The sequence below is a fragment of the Choristoneura fumiferana genome, chromosome 6 (genome assembly GCF_025370935.1).
Source record: "Choristoneura fumiferana chromosome 6, NRCan_CFum_1, whole genome shotgun sequence".
NCBI lineage: Eukaryota > Metazoa > Arthropoda > Insecta > Lepidoptera > Tortricidae > Choristoneura > Choristoneura fumiferana.
The window spans coordinates 12,754,734-12,776,130 of record NC_133477.1 but is presented as its reverse complement, the minus strand read 5'-3'; the positions used below and the strand labels follow the sequence as shown (position 1 = coordinate 12,776,130).

Sequence of the window (21,397 nt, the reverse complement as noted above, 5' to 3'; positions counted from 1 at the left end):
TTTTTGTCAGCGGTTTTCCTTCGGGCGTTTTTTTTATATTCTTACTGGCGTTTTTTGTGTCAGGGGTTTTTAAATTTTTAATTTAAGTACTTTATTTCAAGTTTTTTAAACTATTATATCATTTTTTAAATGTGTACTAGTGTGTTGGATATCCTGGCTGTAGCATCAGCTCATCGTGTTGCCACCATTGCATTGTGTGTAGAATCAAATGTTAAAGTCTATGGTTTCTGTGTCGTAGCAACGGTTTTTTCGTTTGTAGACAGTGTCACTTAATGAAAATATAGTCTTACAGAATGCACTGATTTACAGAGTTTTTCTTTAATATAGGAGGCAGAGTTCATCTGATTCGTAATACATTAATAGGTTATGGGCTTTTAGTGTGAAAGATGGAGTCGTTTGCTGCAAAAGTGCAGATCGGCCTCCTAGAAGGAAAAAGTAACTGGGAAACGTGGCGGTATAAAGTTTCGATTATGTTGCGAGGCACACCCGGTGCTATGGATGTAATAGAGGGAACAATGACCAAGCCAATCCAACAAGGTACAGGTGACGCCGCACATGAGTTGAAATTAGAAAAGTATATACGAGCGGACAGTTCGGCTCTGCTCATACTTACGTCAACTATGAGCGACGAGACCTTAAAGAAGGTAATGAGATTTAGTACGGCTCGAGAGGTATGGCTGGAGTTACACAGGCTGTTTGACGGCAGTAGCGAAGATAAGTCCTATAATTTATGCATGAAATTCTTTGGAGCAAAACGGGATCCAGCTGACGATATAGCAACTCACATGTCAAAGCTGAAAAACATTTGGAATGATTTAAACCAAGAAATCACTACGGATGATAATACAGCATTGCCAGAATTGCTACTTGTTTGCAAGATTTTAGATACACTCAGCGAGGAATACTTTGCATTTAGAAGCAGTTGGCTTTTAATGTCAAAAACTGAGAGGACTGTAGAGAATCTGACCAGCCACCTATGTGCTTTTGAGAGAGCTTTATCAAGTAAGGAAACTGTACTTAACGAAGAAGCACTATATGCAAGCACTAGTAATAAGAGCAAGAAATCAAAAGACAGACTTTTGAAGTGCAATTACTGCTTTGAGGTTGGACATCGCGTGAGAGACTGTCCGAAGTGGATACGTGATGGTAAGCCGCCTAAGAGTAATTCATCAAAATCTGTATCTCCCGAAGGAACAAGCATGATTTTGTTGTCTCTAGATACACATAATACACAAGTATTCGGGATTGAGTGCGATAAGGACAGTTGGTTTGCAGATAATGGAGCAACAAGCCATATTACAAATAGGTATGATTTGTTCACATCTTTTGAACGATTTCATGAGTCTCACCTTGTCACTATAGCTGATGGGAAGACCATATGTGCCAAAGGTAAAGGAGACATTATCGTACAGTCGAAGACAAATTTGATTACCCTAAAAGATGTTTGGTATGTTCCTGAGATCAAGAGAAACCTCTTTTCAGTATTAGCTGCGCATGACAGCAATCCAAATACAGTATTTAAATCTAAGAAAGCCGTGTGTGAGATGAGTATCAACGAAAATGTATGTTTGACAGGACGTAGAAGTAACGGTGATGGATTGTACAAGTTAGATGTCGAAAATGTACTACCATCTAAACCAGTAAAAGTATACATGGCAGTAGCTACAAAGCAGGTATACAATGAAGGGCTTGCACATCATAAGGAGAAGCATTTGAAGTCGGTTGTCAAGAGAGAGTTAGATAACCTAGCTTTAGATAAAGATACGCATGAAGGCTGCGTTAGTGGAAAAGCTCACAGATCGAAGCTCGTCAGTGCAGAAATGAGAGCTAATAAGCCTGGTGCAGTCATCCACACTGAATTATGTGGACCATTCAAGCAAAGCCATTCAAAGTTCAAATACTATGTGGTCTTCAAAGATGATTACTCCAACTATCGCTTGGTTTATTTTATGAAAGGTAGAGACGAAGTTAAGAATAAACTTGATGTCATGATCGAGACAGCTAAAGCTCAAGGTCATATAATAAAAACCATGGTAATTGAAAATGGGGGAGATTTTGATAACATATGTGTAACAAACATTCTGAATAAGCATGGTATTAAACAAAAGCTGGTTATGCCTTACACCAAAGAGCAGATTGGGTATGGTGAGCTAACTAAAACAGCTAAGTTACTTATGACCGTGCAAGAGCCACTTCCAGTAGATTTATGGGCAGAATTGACGAACACCTCCGCTTATGTACTGAACCGGACAGGTACATCGAGAGTCGAGGGTAAAAGCCCATACGAGGTTTGGTTTGGAAAAGAACCAAACAAAGAACATTTACGTGTAATAGGGAGCAGATGTTTCGTGCAAGTCCCTAAACAGATGCGTAAAAAAATGGACAAGAAAGCCATTAAAGCGTTCCTTATAGGATATGATGAGGAAGACTATCGTATATGGGTTACCGACGGCAAGAAAAGTCGTCTGGTTCGATCGCGAGATGTAATTTTTGAGGAGTCACCTCTGATGTCTAATGCTATAGAAAAAGGTACGATGAAGTACGAATTTGTGTTAAAGTCACAGGATTGCAAGACTACGCTGAGAGACCCAGAAGAAGAACTATCAGAACAAGTAGAGTCCCCGAAAGATCATGAAAATCCTATTGGACTAGAGGGGGATAACATAGTAGAATGCGATGTTTTTGTTCCGTTAGTGGAAAAGACGTCAGAATCGGTCGAATTTGAGGGAGAAGTGGAAGATGAAGATGAGGATGAATTTTATGATTGCGTAGATGAGATTCAAGCCGAATAATGCATCTAACGTACCTAATAAATTTCTTTCAAAATTTCATCAGAATTCGAAGACTATCAAATGAAAAGTTTATTGAAGAGTTAGTTTTCACATAAGAAGTTGGTGAAAAATTCAATGAACTGAGCATTTTTATTTCTCTAGTGCAAATTTCAGATAATAGTTACAGAGTCTATTAAAAGAGGGAAAGTTGCAAAACTAATCCTTAAAAACCAGGTACTGTTGAGAAAGGGAAAGTTGTACCTAACTAAGAATGAGCAACCTTTACCGAGAAGTAATTGGGGCACAGAATTGACCAGCATTTTGACGCCTGAGAAGTCTCAAGACAAATGTGTGTATGAGTGTAGATCCATGCATCTGTTTCAGTTTTAGTTAAGTGAGGGAAAGTGTTAAAGTCTATGGTTTCTGTGTCGTAGCAACGGTTTTTCGTTTGTAGACAGTGTCACTTAATGAAAATATAGTCTTACAGAATGCACTGATTTACAGAGTTTTTCTTTAATATAGGCAGAGTTCATCTGATTCGTAATACATTAATATCAAATACTGATCAAAACGAATCCAAACACGATATATCTGCTATGGTTTTACTCGTATCAAAAGAGTACCGACTAATGTTCAGGCCGAGAATTCCTTAATCTTGCATAGTTATATAGCATACATGGGTGTTTGAAACTTTAGGCCCCACATATGATTGAAAGTAAAGTAAATACCCGTTACGCGTCTAAGTATCCTACCGCAGCGAACAAAAGAGCTGATGATCTGGAAACGGCTGAACCGATTTTTATAAAACATGTCTAGGAACCATCGCTAGAAAACCTTCTTTCAAATAAAAAAACTGCATTCAAATCGGTCCACCCGTTTAAGAGCTACGGTGCCACACACAGGCACACATAGCGGTCACACTTATAACACCCCTCTTTTTGCGTCGGGGATTAAAAATGACGACGACGATATGATTATAGTAGATAGTTTTATATACTGTAAGGAGCTCTTCATACCATACTTGTATTCTATTTGTTCTATCTAATGCTACATTTACACACTTGACCACACGACATGAGCTTCGAGTTTCGAGTTTCGTAGTAGCCCTGCAGGTTACACTTGCACTTGCACTTGGAACTGCACATGCATGGGCGCGTGAACCTACATTTCATGCATGTAGCTTGATTGAAAGGGTACTATAAAACGTTAAATACCTATTTAAATTTCGACCAGCTTTAGTAATGTAATGTAACTAATATACTTTGCATTAAAACTTCGATTCGATTTATTTTATAGTTTTATTTTTATTTTATTTTAATGTAACTGAAGCTCAAACAGTTTTTCTTGATTTTGACACGTTTGTTTGACAGTTTGTTTGACATTAGCAAGGAAAGACGTCCGAGTTTGACAACACACACATCACACAACGGCAAAACTGTATAGAATAGAAGTCGCAATCGCAAACGCAAATTTTCTACTTAGCGGACAGTCGTAAATAACACGTCTGTTTTGAGTAATTTCATTTATTCGGTACTAATGAGTTGACAGGGAATCTTATAATAATAGGTGTCGAGTGCATTTGAACTTCAAAGTTGTAAATCGCGTGTGATTTGAGTCGATATGGCTCGCACTGTCCTCTTGTTTTGTTTAGCTATCTTCTTCAAAACTGGTACGATATTGTTATCTTTATCATTTCAAGATCTTTTGTTATGTGCTGTAGTTGTTCATTGTTAAAATTGTGCTTTAGGAGCGGTAAATTTAATTTGTGATTTTTGTTTTAGTTGTATCATATAAGGTGTCTTTGGCAAGCAATGGCCCTGCAGTGCGTGGCTCTAATATCACATTCACCGCGACGGTGACAGACAATTACAGTGACGACGAGCTGAAGTTCGTTTTTTGGGATAATATTAGTAAGGAAGTGTATGAGGTGAGTTTCTTTTTATTTACTGAAATAGAAAAACTGTACCTTATTTACTACTTCAATTGTAGTGCTGCACTATGATATACAAAGGTATCTGTCAGTTATCTCAACATTAATGTTTCAATCGGTATATAGATCACTTACCATCAGCTGAACCACAAGCATGTTTGTCTTCTTTGGTTTAAAAATAAAATAGAGGCAAACTGAATGTAATTATTATGTAGCTCATATCTACATATCATTCTACTGCTTTCCTCAATGTACTTTTTGTAGCCAAAACAAGTATAGCTTACTCTAAATACTTTGAATGGTAAGTAGGATTAGGTTAGTTCTGGTATTTCACCACCCATTGATTTAAGTTTATTTGTCAGATAGATGTGATGCCGTCTCCGTCTATTCAAACAAAACAAACAGAGATGGCATCACATTTTATCCATCAGATAAATTTAATCAGTGGATGCTGAAATAGGTGGTAAGAATAAAATTTTAATGTTCCATGGTTGATTTTGTCTTACCATCTACAAACACTCCGGACTCTATTGATAATGGTATAAAAGTTGCTACTACTAGTAAAGTGCTATTTTGTTAAATAAATATGACATGAAGGGAAGAGACATGAAGTGTGTTAGTTTTAACTTGAGGAAAAATACTAAAAATATATTATGTACAGTGTTAAGTAATTATTTATTTATTCTATGGCAACTACACACTGGTTAACAAATAATTATGACAATACAATACAATACAATGACTCCACTCCATTGTACACCAGAAATAGTAAGCAATACAGAAAACAGGTACAGTCAAGTGCAAAAATAAGTATCTATTTGAACCACTCAAAAATATATAATAATATTTATTTATTTATTGCACATAAATTTATTTAAACAGCATTACAGTTATTACTAATACACTGAAACTACATTAAACATATAAAAATTCAATATAAAACATAAATAAAAACAAAAAAAAACATCAGGTATGATATGTGCCTTATTGTGTCAGAATAAGTCTGTGGTATTTATTTTGAAAGTTTGAATAAGATCATATTTTTGCACTTGACTGTACACAGAGAGAAAATTACAAGACAACAAACAATTAAATTAGCAAATGAATCAAAATGAATGAAAACAGTAATTTAAGTAATTATGATTATTTAATTATAATTTATAATATAACTAGCTTTTGCCCGCGGCTCCGCCCGCGTGGTATTCGGTTATCGCGCGCTGTTCCCTCGGGAACTGTGCATTTTTCGGGATAAAAAGTAGCCTATGTCACTCTCTGGCCCATAAACTATCTCTATGCCAAAAATCATGTCGATCCGTCGCTCCGTTATGGCGTGAAAGACGGACAAACACACTTTCGCATTTATAATATTAGTATGGATGATCTGATAATCTTTGTTGAGAATAAAGGAACAAAATAGAATAACAAAAAATTGAAAAATTTGCTTGTCCAATATTGTCCATTTCCATTTCAGCTTTGTTATTTTTACTGTTACATAAATCATCTGAACAAGCTAAGTATGACAGGAAAAAGAGCAGGAAGAGTATAGTACTCCGTTACCAAATAACAAACTAACTAAAGTAGGAAATGTTACAGGAAATCGTTATTTGTGTCACAAGGGAGGAAAATGATGTATTTACGGCGAGGGTGGTACATTGATTCCAGAACATACTGAAGGACTCTACAATAGAATCCTGAGTGTAGTAGGGGATTCTAAAGGAGAATCCTAAGCGTAATGAGGGATTCAAGTGTTAACGCCCAAGATGAAAATAATTTTGCTCCCAAGTGACTCATACAACTTTTCACGCCGAGTATGACGAAAATTGAAACAAAACAATTCTAAATATAATTAAAGAGCAACTAGCATAGCAAATGGCGTGGTTTTACAATTATCAACCCCAAAAAATTGCATTTGAAAAAAAAACACTTTGAAAAGCCTTGAACAGAAAAGTTGCACTTTGATCCCTCTTGTCAGGGAGGAAAAGTTACTTTTCTGAATAAGAGGTGTGAAATAGTTATTTTCAACTCTTAATATCCATTGCAATAACGCAAAAAATAAACTTAAAAACGTGTCAAAATATGTAACCATTTTTCCAGGTTTTTCCACTTTGATAGAGTCGGAAATACCTTCCACCCCTTTCCACAGGTCTGGATTTTATATATTGTCGAGCCTCACTTCTCTTACTTACATTTTTATACTTTTCATCCCCCCTCTAAATAGTACACCAAATATTTTTTTAGTTTTTCAGTACACCTGTTAGCAATGTCAAAGATGGAACTTTTTGAAGAATGGATGAAAAATGTGTAATTTTGTTATTATTTTATACGCAGAATAAAATATTTTTTAAGTTAATAAAAACATTTATCTCGTAAATAACTATGCCCCCTTCTTACCTAATTTCATGAAACTATAACAAAAAAATTGAATATAATAATCGAATTAACACACTCCAAAAACATCATCCTAGCCTACATACGTTCCACTGCGCTGGGCACAGGTCTCCTCTCAGAATCAATCTCAGGCTTGTTCTACACGAAACACTGTGCTTGGGCGTTAACACTTGAATCCCTCCTTACGCTCAGGATTCTACTTTAGAATCCCTAGCTACATTCTGGATTCAATGTACCAACCACTCTCGCCGTAAATACATCATTTTACTCCCTTGTGACACATATAACTATTCTAATTTGAAATCACTTTACTTTCAGGTTATTTCTACATCTAATGTTGTTAACTGGACAGTTCAGTACAAAAGGGAAAATTGTACTGCAGGTGTTTATGTTGCACAAGTGGAACTGGACAAGAAATTTGCATGGACATGGTATTCTGTTGCTAAAGGGAAGACTAAATTTGAGTTAACAGGTATAAAGCTTTTTTATTAGAAAACTAACGATCTTTGAAATATACTAGAAATATTGTGTGTAGAAAATACTGGTGATATTTTTTCTTTTGTAAATTAAACAATAGTAGATTGTAAAACTATAGCGTAAATCAAGCCATTTTACCCGAGACGTTCATATAACCACGGTACGGCTAGGGTGGATAGACGGTTTACTAATGTTTCGGCGAATAATGTTTGGCAACCTGTTTCATTTCGCAACTTTTCATTTTCCAACTGTTTAATATTTCTGAAACTGTAAATATTTCACGATTTTTATAAAACTAACCTAACCTAACCTAAAGAGTTCTACACGATGGCCCTGAAATAAATCCTGAAATATTACAGTTTTAGAGTTTGCGAAATGAAAAGTTGCGAAATGAAATAGGTTGCCAAACGTTACGTTGCGAAAAGGCAGTACTCGGGATAGACACGTCAAGGGGAAAATGGGTTTAATGCTCGAGTTTTACACTGCTTTTCACTTTGATTGAGAGGAAATTAAATAGCAACAGTGGAAACAATTGTTCACTTACTAGGTACCTTTATTTTTCATGCATTGCTATATAATTTTATACATTTTTAGTTCTATTAATTACTAGCTTTTACCCGCGGCTTCGCACGCGTAAACTTTTCGGTCTGGTAGTTGCAATTCAAATTTTCGGGATTTTACGAAATTCCCCTGGAAATTTTCAAAATTTATATCGTGATCTTCATTGAGGTTGTGTTGTGAATGACTGTACAAAATTCAAGACCCTAAAACCTAGTGCTGAAATTAAAAAAAAAACCAATCGAAATTCAAATTTAAAATTCAAATTCATTCATTCAGTAAATATGCCGCAATGGGCACTTTTACACGTTATTTTTAAACTACCAGCGCTTTCGGAAAGACCATCATAGCCAAGAAGAATGCGCGGCAAGAAAATTGACAGAAAGTCATTTTTTTAAAATAAAATACTTACTTAAAAACTACAGAATACAATTAAAGAAATAAAAACAAAATAATAATAATAATAAAAAAGGGATGTATGGGGTCCCTTAGTTACAAAACTATCCCGTGGGAATATCGGGATAAAAAGTAGCGTTTGTGTTATTCCAGACGTCCGGCTACCTGCATACCAAATTTCATGCCTCTAAGCCCAGCGGTTGTTATTTAGAGATTTTATCCCTAGGTATCTCGTGAGAATATCGGGTCAAAAAGTCGCTGATGTGTTATTCCAGACGTCTAGCTACCTACATACCAAATTTCATGACTCTAAGCCCAGCGTTTATTATTTCAAGATTTTATCCCTATCTCGTGGGAATATCGGGATAAAAATTAACCTGTGTGTTATTCCAGAGGTCCATCTACCTACATACCAAAATTCATGGCTCTAAACCCAGTGGTTGTTATTTCGAGATTTTATCCCTAAATATTCCGTGGGAATATCGAGTCAAAAAGTCCCTTACGTGTTATTCCAGACGTCCAGTTACCTACATACCAAATTCCATGACTCTAAGCCCAGCGGTTATTATTTCAAGATTTTATACCTATCCCGTGGGAATATCGGGATAAAAAGAAGCCTATATGTTATTCCAGAGGTCCAGCTACCTACATACTAAATTTCATGGCTCTAAGCCCTGCGGTTGTTATTTCAAGATTTTATCCCTAGGTATCCCGTGAGAATATCGGGTCAAAAAGTAGCCTATGTGTTATTTCAAACGTCCAGCTACCTACTTATCAAATATTCATGCCCAGCGGTTGTTATTTCGAGATTTTATCCCTATCCCGTGGAATATCGGGATAGATTAGATTAGATTAGATTTATTTATTACCTTTTGAAAAAATACATTATAAGCACATGTCAGTTAATTACAAGAAATTCACAAAAGGATCGTCAAATGTATACAAAAATAAATAAATCTTATTAAGTATAATAAATAGTCAGCGAGAATAAAAAATAAATAAATTTAAAATGTCAAATTAGAATTAAATTCAATAATAAAATTAAGAGCAAAACAAGAATTAAATCTAAGTCAAATTTATGCAATAGGAACCAAACGAACAATCAAATAATTAAAATGTCAAAATACAATAAAATTAAATATGAAATTAAAATTCAGTTCACAAAACTGTGAAAAATGACAACAAAACAAAAACAAGAGTACAAAACAAGGTAAGTACATAAAAACAAAAATGAAATGCATATATTATGATGTCAACATAAAATCTCACTGTAAGATAAAAAGTAGCCTATGTTTTATTCCAGATGTTTAGCTATCTACATAGCAAATTTCAGGGCTCTAAGCCCAGCGTTATTAGTTCAAGATTTTATCCCTATCCCGTGGGATAAAAAGTAGCCTATGTGTTATTTCAAACGTCCAGCTACCTACTTATCAAATTTCATGACTCTAAGCCCAGCGGTTGATATTTCGAGATTTTATCCCTATCCCGTGAGAATATCGGGATAAAAAGTAGCCTATGTTTTATTCCAGATGTTCAGCTATCTACATACCAAATTTCATCCAAATCCGTCCAGCCGTTTCAGCGTGAAAGAGTAACAAACATACTCACTCACTCACTCACTCACAAACTTTCGCATTTATAATATTAGTAGGATTAGTAGGATTTTAATTGATTTGATTGATTTTTAGTTTCATATGAAATAAAAAATATTATATATATACTTAGAAACTTTTTTGTTTCTGGCTGTTGACACCTGATTAGTGATTACCTTGGTCTTAGACAAAGATTTTACTATATCCACTAGAACATAAAAAGTCATTTTATGTCGCCTATAGTCCATTCAGGATAACATTGGACTCTAGAAGGTCACAGAAGAAGAGGTTCTAAACATTTTTTGTGAAGTCGTCATAATGATGATGAATAAAAGAAGTAATAAGATGAAGTCATAATTTTGTTTACTTTGTAAGTAGATTAATGCGTAATGTACTTACAAAATAACACAATATTAATAACTACGTAATTTTCTACATAATATTTATTTGATTTATATTTATACATAATTTAATAACTATGTTTCGTGGACTCATCGGCTCTCATTCCCTGTTTAAAAATATTCTACTCGTAGTTTCTGCTATAAAGCGCAAGCTTTTTTCAATTCCAAATTTCATCAAATTTGTTGCAGTGCTTTAGTTGTGATAAGTTAACTAATCGTATATGATTAAAGGTCATCACATTTTGATCCAAACTGGCGATTAAAAGCTATAAATAATGTACAGTATTGTGTACATTAATAGTGTACATTATTTATAAAGATTTGGATGATTAACTTAAAAAAAATAGTCCTTCTTTATTTTTGGTTATTGTAAAAATATGAAACAATATGGGTATCAAAAGAAAGCTTATAAGTAACTCTCTTCTTCTTAGTCGGTACACACTTGCCAGAGTGATCGTGGTCATCATTGTGAATCACGATGAGTGATGATTTTGGTAATATGGAGTCGTTTGTACGAAACTCTGTCCACGAAACTCCTAGCATCCGTCTCCAGCACCACATCTCCAACGCGTCAACTTTCTTCCTCTCGGTTTCACGAAGAGTCGATGTCTCCGACGCATAGAGGAAAATGGGAAATATATGGCAATAAACGAGTCTGGTTTTCGTGGTCTTGGTAATGCTCCTATTACCCCCAACCTTTTTTATTTTATCCATAGCAGACCTAGTGATCGCCATGCGCCGCTTTATTTCGTCTATACGCACCCGTCTTCGTTGGGTATTAACGCCCCAAGGTACCTAAATATATGATTGAACAACCTCGCAATTCCCTATGTGTGTGATCCCTGGTAAAATTTTTTGACGCCGTCGAAAATCATCATTTTGGTTTTTGTGCGATTTATTTTCAATCCAAAGTCACGGCTCGTAGCTTCCATCTTATGCAGCAGATCTTCCATATGACGAGCACTAGTTGCGAACAAGGTCGTGTCATCCGAATAACGCAGGTTGGAAATCCTTCTACCGCCAATTACGCCCCGTCCGTCCAGTCTTCCAAGGCTATTCTCATTATCATCTCTGTATAGATGTTGAATAGTAGTGGTGAAATTATACAACCTTGGCGTACTCCTGCATCGGGATGGAAATCACTCGACTGCGCTTCATCTGCTCTGACCGACGCCGATCCGCTCTCGTACCGACGTCTGAGTAAGTAGACAAGGTGTTTTGTTGTGCCCATATCCAGCAAGGATTTCCACAAAACTGGCCACCTCACCGAGTCGAATGCTTTCGAAAAATCAACAAAACAAATGTACGCAGGCTTGTTGAACTCCCGCGCTTTCTCGATGATCTGGCGTACAGTAAAAATTTGCTAGCGGTGCCTTTTCCTTTTACAAAACCTGCCTGTTCAGGGGCAATTTCTTTCGATAGGAAGGTCTTAAGGCGCTCATTCAGAATGTGAAGCAGTATTTTACTAGCGTGAGATATTAAAGCAATGAGTCTATAATTACTGCACACCTTTGTGGAACCTTTCTTATGAAGTGGAACGAACACTGTATGGACGCATTCCTTCGGCCATGTACCGGTCTGCCAGATTTTATTGCAAATAGTATGAAACATCTGGACACCGTGATCTGCCGCAGCCTTAGTTCTATCGGGATGACATCTATACCAGTAGCTTTGCCAGTTTTCAGTTGTTTGATAGCGGCACGTACTTCCTCTTTAAGAAGCTAATAACTAGCCCATCCCAAATATCTTTTCACAGGAAAATCAAAGAGTAAAAGAAAACTGTATTTTCGAGCTGGACGCTATTTTGAATGGGTCCCGACTGTTAAAGTTTATAATAAACATTGTTCTGGACTACTGCTTGCTTTTCCTTTTTAGTTTTTATTTAAAGTTTCCTAAGGCAGTCGGGTTTCTGATTTTTATAATTTATTTTTTGCTATAAAGTTCTTATCTTATATTATGAATACTATGGTTATACATGGTAAGTATGGTAACTCAATACTTTCTTTGTATAATTCTAACTAGGTCTTCAATAATTTTTCGCTTATCAATTATTTGTATAATTAATGATTTCTTTGAACATATCAGTGCTTTATTTATTGTTTATGATTCATTAAGGGAAATATAATTTAATGTTAATTAATGTTAAATACTTGTAATTTGCCTGTTCTTATGAAGTTAAAATCAAATCAACTTCCCTTGCAATTACAATTATAGTGTTCTCGATAAGACCTGTATTTAAAAACAAGGCCACATCTGTTTTAAACGGCTGATTACTAGTATCTTTAATGGGGATAAGTGTGTCAATAACAGGGTATCGAATAAGTGAAAACACTTTTAAATTATCTACCACCCTTACTAATACGTAATATAAATGCTAAAGTGAGTAAGTTTTTATCTGTTTGTTCCGCTTCCACGCCTTAGCTACTGAATCAATAACCATGAAATTGTGCATGCAATATGTTAGAAGTCAAGACTAAATAATAGGTAGTTGACCTTTAATCTTGAAAAAATTAGCTGCAGCTATTAGATACAGTTCCCGAAGTACAAGTTAAAAAAAATCTAATTTAATCCAGGGTGTTTGGCGGGCCGTGTGCCATATTACCATGGTGCGTAGGCTAACTTACAACACGTGTTCCTCCCACTTTTAATTTGCAAAATGTGTTGCGAGTGTCTTTTCCTACCCATCTTAGTTTTTTGGGCGTTGAATTACTTAAAACTCTATGCAGGATCACTATCTGAAAAAACATCTATAATCGGATACTTATCCCGTTGTACGCTTGGATATACTGTGTAGAATAGTGTAGATAAGTTAGAAAATAATCGTGTTATTATATTTTCAGATACATTGCATGGAGATCTATTACTGATGCAGAATAATCTCACGAGACCGGACACTTTTGTGGCAGTAAATCAGACCGTGCACCACTACATACAACTGCCAGAAATAGAGATGAACTTCCTTAAAGCTAACGCCTCCCAAATCGTCACATATTGGTTCATAGACTGCCAATACATAGATCAGACGACAGAAATGGCTTTAGACTACACTTACACAGATACGATGACAGAACATTTTATCGATGTGTTGGTTGTCGCGAACAATGAACCACTCCCCCCTATAACCACTACAACAACAACAACAACGACAACCACAACAACAACGACAACAACAACAACAACCACAACAACGCCAAAATCAAATACAACTTTATCTGCTCCTACCTCTAATCAACCAGCAACAGAAAGCAATGCAGTTATCCCGGTGCATAATTTGACTAAGCGGGCTGCAAAATCTACTTTGAAACAGAAAAATCTGGAGTTAGACTTCATTTGCCATAACACCGGTATTGTGCCTATTGGAACCAATTATACATATGGGCATTATCAAGCAACGATAAAAGTTAGAGGTAAGTGTGACTAAACCAAATGAAAAATGTTATGACATGCTTTATCTTGCATTTGAAGGTGACTTTAGTATGCATGTATCGACTTTGTTAGTCTCATACCATAGAGCAGGGTTTCTCAAACTTTTAACGTTAGTTTCTAGACCATAGCGAAACCCCCCCCAAGTAATAAAATTGACTGTTGGAGAAACTAAAAATAAAAAATACAAAAAGACTCCAAAAATCAATCTTAATCATCTTGCTAGTCTTGCAGCCTGGTGCTTTTTGGAGTCACGTAGTCGCGAACCCCCTACCGTCGAATAGCGAACCCCTAGGGGTTCGCGTACCCCACTTTGAGTAACCCTGCCATAGAGCTAATAATAAGTTAGTATCATGTCGTGTATATTCCTTCCGATTTAAATTATCAATTTTTTTGCCTCTCCTACTGTTAATTTTTGTTAGAAGCAAGTACCGCCTCCCCTAGTTGGCTTATAATAATTAATAGGATAACGAATCCGACGCTTAGTTTATTGAAAAGATCTAAGCGTACAGACGGCGAGGAGTGACCTTTGTTTTGTACTATGTAAAGATTATTCATTTTCAGAGCCAATTTCGTCAGTTAACATTACTGGACGAAACTGGCTGCAGCATGGAGATCTTCTTAACCTGGAAATCAAGTACTCTGGGTCACCTCCATTCAACTTCTGTGCACAGTATAAAATGGGCCAGTACAACGTCACTGGGAATGAAACTTGTTCTACCAAGTCAACAACTAACGTGAATTCATTTCCTTTGGTGCGATACTTCTTGGACAGTGATCAACATACTGTGGTGGTTATCATAGAGAATCAGCTTGGAAAGAATGTTTCCAGAGCTACTATCAATATTTATAAAGGTAAGTGGTTGCAGTACAGTAAAAGTAATAAGGCATTTGTCAGAATAGGCTGAATCACAAGAACTGGCACGAATTAATTGAACGAAAGTAATGAAATTTCTCACTGTGAGTGTCGCTCGTATATAGAGGCCTAATATATCGAAAACTTAAATATCTATGAAATGAAATGAAATTTATTTGCGGTAAATGTACATTACAGTTAGGTATATGATGTTCTACTCGTAATACTCTTTAAAAAACGACTATCACTTATTGAATCAACCTGTATTTAATCATTTTGTGATGCACGGTGGATGCACGCCTAGACATTACTATTCATTATGTACATTTTTTTCACTTTGGAAGTCACTAGGCTTTGGAGAACTCTAGCTTCAGTGGTTTACTCTATCAGTCAGTTATTCACGTTACTCATTTTTAGGTATAGATAAAATGCATACTTAAATATAGAGAGCATGCATGATTCATGAAGGTACCTATAAATAGGTATTCGCACTTTATGGAATCGCTTTGCTGTCTGAAATCACTGACCCTGCTTAGAGAACTGATAGTTAATAAGGCCAAAATCACCTTATTTAGTGAAAGTTATAATGAATTGGTATTGTCTAAAAAAAATACCTACCAATATTTTTGTATTCAGCTCTGGTGCACGCGCAACTGTCGGTGATTGTGGTGCCGGTGGTGTTTTGTCTGCTCGCCGTCATACTTGTTGTTTTCGGCGTCGCGTACTACCAGCATCGCTCCAAGTAAGTCGATCATGTTTATAGTTACGTAGCCAAATCGGCAAAAATGAAACCCTTGTAGTTTCGCCATGTTTGTATGTTCGCGGCTTAGCTAGAAGTAGTAGCGGGCGGGTGGATGCAAGTGGCGAGTTGTTGCTCATTGTGGTGTTCTAAGGGGAAGGCCTTTGTTCAGCAGTGGACGTCTTCCGGCTGATGTTGAAGGTTCCATGATGGCCCAAGAATCAAATTAATTGATTTTACTTGGTCAGTGTCTACCGAAACAGAATGTGTTATTAGTATTTAGTACCGATACCACGAACTATTGTGGCCATTATTAATTATTGCAATGCATTTTGACTAAACAATCGGTCATCGCTAAACAATGCGCTAAACAATGCTTTCACATCTTTTCCAGATACACCATAGAAGTGGCAGACTTCGATTTCGGCCAACAAGCTAACATGGACTACAAGACGTTCAGAGAGCGCCTCCGTGACAGTTTTAGGAACGCTCTCAACTTACGACACGACGACGAAACGGATCCGCTTACACCCAACACTCGATACGATTCTATGACGTAAGCATTAAAAGAACTGTTATTCGCGCCTCTGACGTATGGACTGGCAAGGTAGTGTAGAATGCGGTTAAAAAGAGAAACTAAAGATTCTGATACAAAATTGACGCCATATTCAACCAGTCGACAGTTACAAAGGGGCGGCCTTTTATTTATACTCTTTACTGTCGTATGTACTATAGCGGTAGCTGTAGGTATGCCAATTCATATCACTAGAGATCGAAGAAAAATGGCAAATGTGCATTTAGTTTTACAAATAGTAGATTTTTTTACTATCAAGAAAATAAACAAGATGATGCAGAGATTTAAGATAAAATGATAAAGTAACGATAATTATACCAGTGCTAACACTTTATCTATGCATTGTTTTGACATTATGTTATAATTATTTGTAAATCAAATGATAACAACATCTATATAATATCGTCACAGAGCCCGGAATTTTCGTGGCATTTTTGATCTGTCATAGTGACTTCTCACTTATCGACTTCCGATATTCAATATCGATATATATATATAGACGGTTTTATCGTTAAAGAACGATCTCTTCCCATTAACTTTTGAGCAGTCGAAAATGTGGAATAGACATAAATATGCATTTTCCAATTTAATAATTCAATTAAATATTCAAGGTCTGTTGTACCTACTGCTAATAAGTGTTCTATTAGTTTCTTTAGAAAATATATTACGGTTAATATTTTACGATAACATCATCATCGATATCATTTTAAATGATAACAAAACGGATAACTCACGTCTGAAATCGAGGTAAGGGCTCTCACAAAAAACCGCGATGCGATGCGATGCGACGCCGCATCCATGACGGATACGTCATGGAGAGTCTCACGGTAGTTTCATGTTCAAAATCATCGATATCATTTACGTAGAGTCGATAATTGAGGAATCACTATGATAGATCAAAAATGCCTCGAAAATTCCGGGCTCTGTACCTTGACTAACCGACAAGGAAAATAGTGTTGAAAATTGATTATTTCAATGAACCTCAAATTTCTATTTTCAATTCCCGGTCTTATAAATATATTAACGCTGATTAAATTAAGCAGCGTCAAAATCGGAAAAACTAAATACATGTTGCTCTAATAAACGTGATCATTTGATCTCACTGGCCGTCGCAGCCTCAACAACGTGACGCAAAAATCGCGTCAGTATATTTTTAGCTTCCTTAAAGAATATTTTTCAGTCAGACGCGGCTCTGCGTAACCGCCGCGTCAGTGTATTTTTAGCTTCCTTTAAAACATTGAATAGTCTAGTAATTTCAAAAACAAAAAGCACATTTACGTTTCTGTTCGTTCTCTACATATCATTTTGAAGGACATTTTTGTATCACGTCCTTTTTAGCAGACTGAAAGTTAGAGGTAAATCATATAGCTTTCCAGTTCTGTTATTTATCATCGGTATCATCGTCAGTGTAATCTTTCGGGATCTTAGGTGTTTGTTCTGTAAACACTATACCTAACAGGTACAGGCGTGACAGAAAATGAAGGGCGTCCAGATTATTTAGAAGTTATTTTTACAGGCCGTTGGTTTTTGTAAATTTAGGGGCTGTTTCACCATCCATTGATTAGTGTTAACTGACGGTTAGGTGTGATGCCGTCTCTATTTGTTTTGTTCGAATAGACGGAGACGGCATCACATTGAGCCGTCGGTTAACGCTAATCAATGGATGGTGAAACAGCCCCTTAATGTATTCTGATATTCTACCATCAAGGACTTTATTTTATGAGCACACATGGAACGTTGTCATTATAAGGATGGCATATACATCAGCGACTCGTGGAAATTTGGTAGCACTAGTGATGAGACAAACTAAAACTACAAGTCTAGAAACCGTTTTTAATATTGAAAAGTCACTTTCATTACTGAGACTGCGACCAAAAGGTAAACGTGTTTATCAAAACGTAAAAAATAAATTTAAAAAAATCAAGATTATGATATCTTACATTAAAATATGAATATCTTGTTACAAAATAAAGAAATTTAAATCAAAGAGATCATCAGCAAAAATACGCTGCAACATTACAGAAAAATGCTTCTTTTACCCATCACGTCAGTCGAAGTCGAAAGATTATTTTCTTACACCAAGTGTATTTTCTTAAATACGAGACATAAGATTACTTCTAAAAAATTAGAAGAAATATTATTTTTCTGTCATGAATGTCGTATATTCAATGATTACAATTTTTTTTACTCATTGGTTTCTATTGCTCGACTCATACAGAAAAACATTGTCACATCACTAGTCTTTCGCAAACGTCAAATGCTACCTCAATGCCACGCGTCGCCGATGTTTACATTAGTGTTTACAAACACGTTGCTAGGGCCTGTGCCCTTAGTGTAAGTTTTCGGTAACAAAATACGCCTCAAACGCGAACGTTAAAATCTCAATTTATATGGAAATACGAACAGCGCCTCTAGCGGAACGTTGGCGATGTTCGTGTTTCCATAAAAATTTAGATTTTAACGCGAACGCGATAGAGACGTATTTTGTAACCGAAAACTTACACTAAGGGCACTGGCTATGTCACTGAAAGTAAGAAGTAAGAAATTTATTTTTAAATTTTAAGTTATTTGCGTAACGACTGCAACTCGATTTAAATCTCTTCTCAGTCTAGACAGACTGCAGACGACGACAGTAATGCCGAACTGTTAAAATTTTAACTATAAACGTTAAAATAATGCATTAAAACTTTATGCATTTGTCCTTGTGCCAAACACGAGTAAATTGTATAGTATCTTTGTGCTTTTTTTGGTTTGAAAGTGCAACTACGCATGTGGTAACGTATCATAAATCACGACAAGAAAAACTTAGGAAAGTCTAATAGACCAGCTGTTCGGCCAGCAGCCATTTTGTATAAGAACGTTTCAACCATTAATTGGTCCTTCTAAACGAAAATTAATATATTGTGACTGACCTGCAGAGCCCTTATTGTTTTATGCACTTGGAATCACAATTGTTTTCATCTCTTTCTGTCATAAGATATAGAACGAGGGTAGAAAGAGACGGCAAATGCAATTGTGAACGCCCGCGTGTTAAACAATACGGCCTCAGTTTTCTGAATTGTGTAGGCGTTTTCCTTCGGTATTATTTTTACTTTTTCCTTATATAGTCTGCGTTATAGATTTGGTGTATGATTATAATTAATATTTTTATTCAATATAAAATATTTGTGATTGGTTTTTTGGAGCCTTTTTGTATTTTTTTATTTCAACTCCAAATTTGTTATTTTTACGGGTATCCCGTGAAAACCATATCGAAAATACAAACCGAGACATGGATGCACAGAAAAACCAGAAAAAGAGACCAGCGTTGCGAATCGAACCCAGGTCCTCAGCAATCCGTGTTGCGTGCTATAACCCCTACACCACCGCTGGACCAGCGAAAATACAAACCGTCAAGCCGCCAGCGGTGGTGTAGGGGTGCACGCAGCACGGATTGCTGAAGACTGGGTTCGATTCCCAACGCTGGTCTCTTTTTCTGGTTTTTCTGTGCATCCATGTCTCGGTTTGTATTTTCGATATGAAATATTTGTGTTATTTTTGTTATTTGATTATTTATTAGGAAGTCCGGCCCAATAATTCGAAGCTTAAAAAACATGTAAATAAAATTACTTACGGGGTGCGGTTAATTTAACATTTTAAATGTTTTTGTAATATTTAAAAATATTTATGTGACATATCCCTTCAGATTATTAATAGTATTTTATGCAACTGTATCGTAATAGGGGTCCTTAAAACACGAGTGTGGGTCACATGAGTGTTTTAAGGCCTAATTACATACAGTTGCATACAGTATTTTATCTTTATTCATATATTAAATCCTCTATCATGTGTTCCGCGAACCATTGAGAATGACCTGCATTAACGAGAACTAGGTAGGTATGTCTGCCCCACGAGCTGCGCCCGCTGCGCGCGCGACGACCTGCTGCTGCACGTGGTCGCGCCCCCCCCCCTCCCCACCCGTGCTGTAATGATGTATGAAATCTCACCATTACGATACAGCCGTGTTCATAATAGAATCCAATGTCGTAATGCTGGTCATTACCTATCGTTTTTGAACGCATAATTGAGGATTTACTATATGGGTGTAGATAAAGGAAACTTAGGCCTTTGCTAATATAATGTGTAAAGAAAAGACCCGTTTTTTAGTACTAGTAAATTGTGTCAGTCTTTATTAATTTGTTAGTTTATTAGTGATCTCTGTGGCGTGTTTATTTTCGTGTTGACGTAACTTAAAAACTTTTATATGCTTAAGAGTTTCTTGATACACCTAATTATTACACAGGGCACATCTGCAATGCCCACTGTTCAGTGTCAAATTGACATCAAACACAAGAACAAATCTGTTTGGCGTGAATAAAACCTCAGGCATAATGGATCAGATTGAAGAGTGCAGGCATTCCAATTTCAATAGCCTTTGATTTATAAATTATATTGTAAATGTATCTTTAAAAATAGCTGTTAATTGTATTTTCTAAACATTTTAGTATTATCTTACATCAATGGTTATACGAAGATTTACATTGATAAATGACTTTAAATCAATGTAACTGACAATTCTGTGGTATCTTTTATGAATTGGTTTATTTATTTTATGATGTATAATTAATGTTCAATTGAATAATAGGTAATCTATGAACTGGACAGTCAAAATCAAGTGAACAGTCATGTTTTGTGATACTTGTAGGTTAATTAAATTATAACTAGTAGTATAATAAGCATTAAACATGAAAATGAGAATTAATAAAATGTTATTTAATAATATACGTGTTCGTTATTTCATCACATTTAAGTCGCACAAGAAAAAGGTAGAAATGTAAGTAGTGTAGGAGTGTCGGTAAAGGTATGCGAAAATATTGAGGTAGTCATCGAACGTACCTATATCGAAAATAAAGGGTTCCGTACCATTATCTATACAACATTAGACATTAGCATTAAAAAAAGTTGGGAGCCTCTCTCAAATATTTATTTTTAAAGTGAATTAAACGCAAGGTTAACAGCGATGCCGAAACCCGAATATGAACAGCAAAACGCATGTTTCCCAGTGTTATAATCATAAGTAAATTATATCGATCCGTTTTTAACAAATCTACAATGCCGAGGAAGACGATTATAGAAATGTATCTCCGGTTATTTAAGAGCATAAAGTACCTACAGTCGAGGAAACTGATTCACGTACCAGGGTGAAACCTTTGTGCTACTAATGTCAAGTTGACATCCCATACATCTGCCAAAGAAATCATAGCGAAACGTGAATCAAAAAAAAAAATCAATCAGATAAATAAAAAAATAAGT

The 21,397-nt window shown here is 35.9% G+C and overlaps 1 protein-coding gene across 1 annotated transcript; it reads left to right on the top strand.

Annotated features, from left to right (window-relative positions):
* The first annotated feature begins 4,168 nt into the window (after positions 1-4,168).
* LOC141429098 (uncharacterized) lies at positions 4,169-20,866 on the top strand. Its single transcript, XM_074089293.1, has 7 exons — positions 4,169-4,440; positions 4,553-4,698; positions 7,408-7,561; positions 13,354-13,920; positions 14,501-14,791; positions 15,429-15,534; positions 15,926-20,866. Exons 1-7 carry the CDS (start codon positions 4,392-4,394, stop codon positions 16,089-16,091), a joined length of 1,479 nt encoding a protein of 492 aa, XP_073945394.1. The 5' UTR covers positions 4,169-4,391; the 3' UTR covers positions 16,092-20,866.
* The last annotated feature ends 531 nt before the right edge of the window (positions 20,867-21,397 follow it).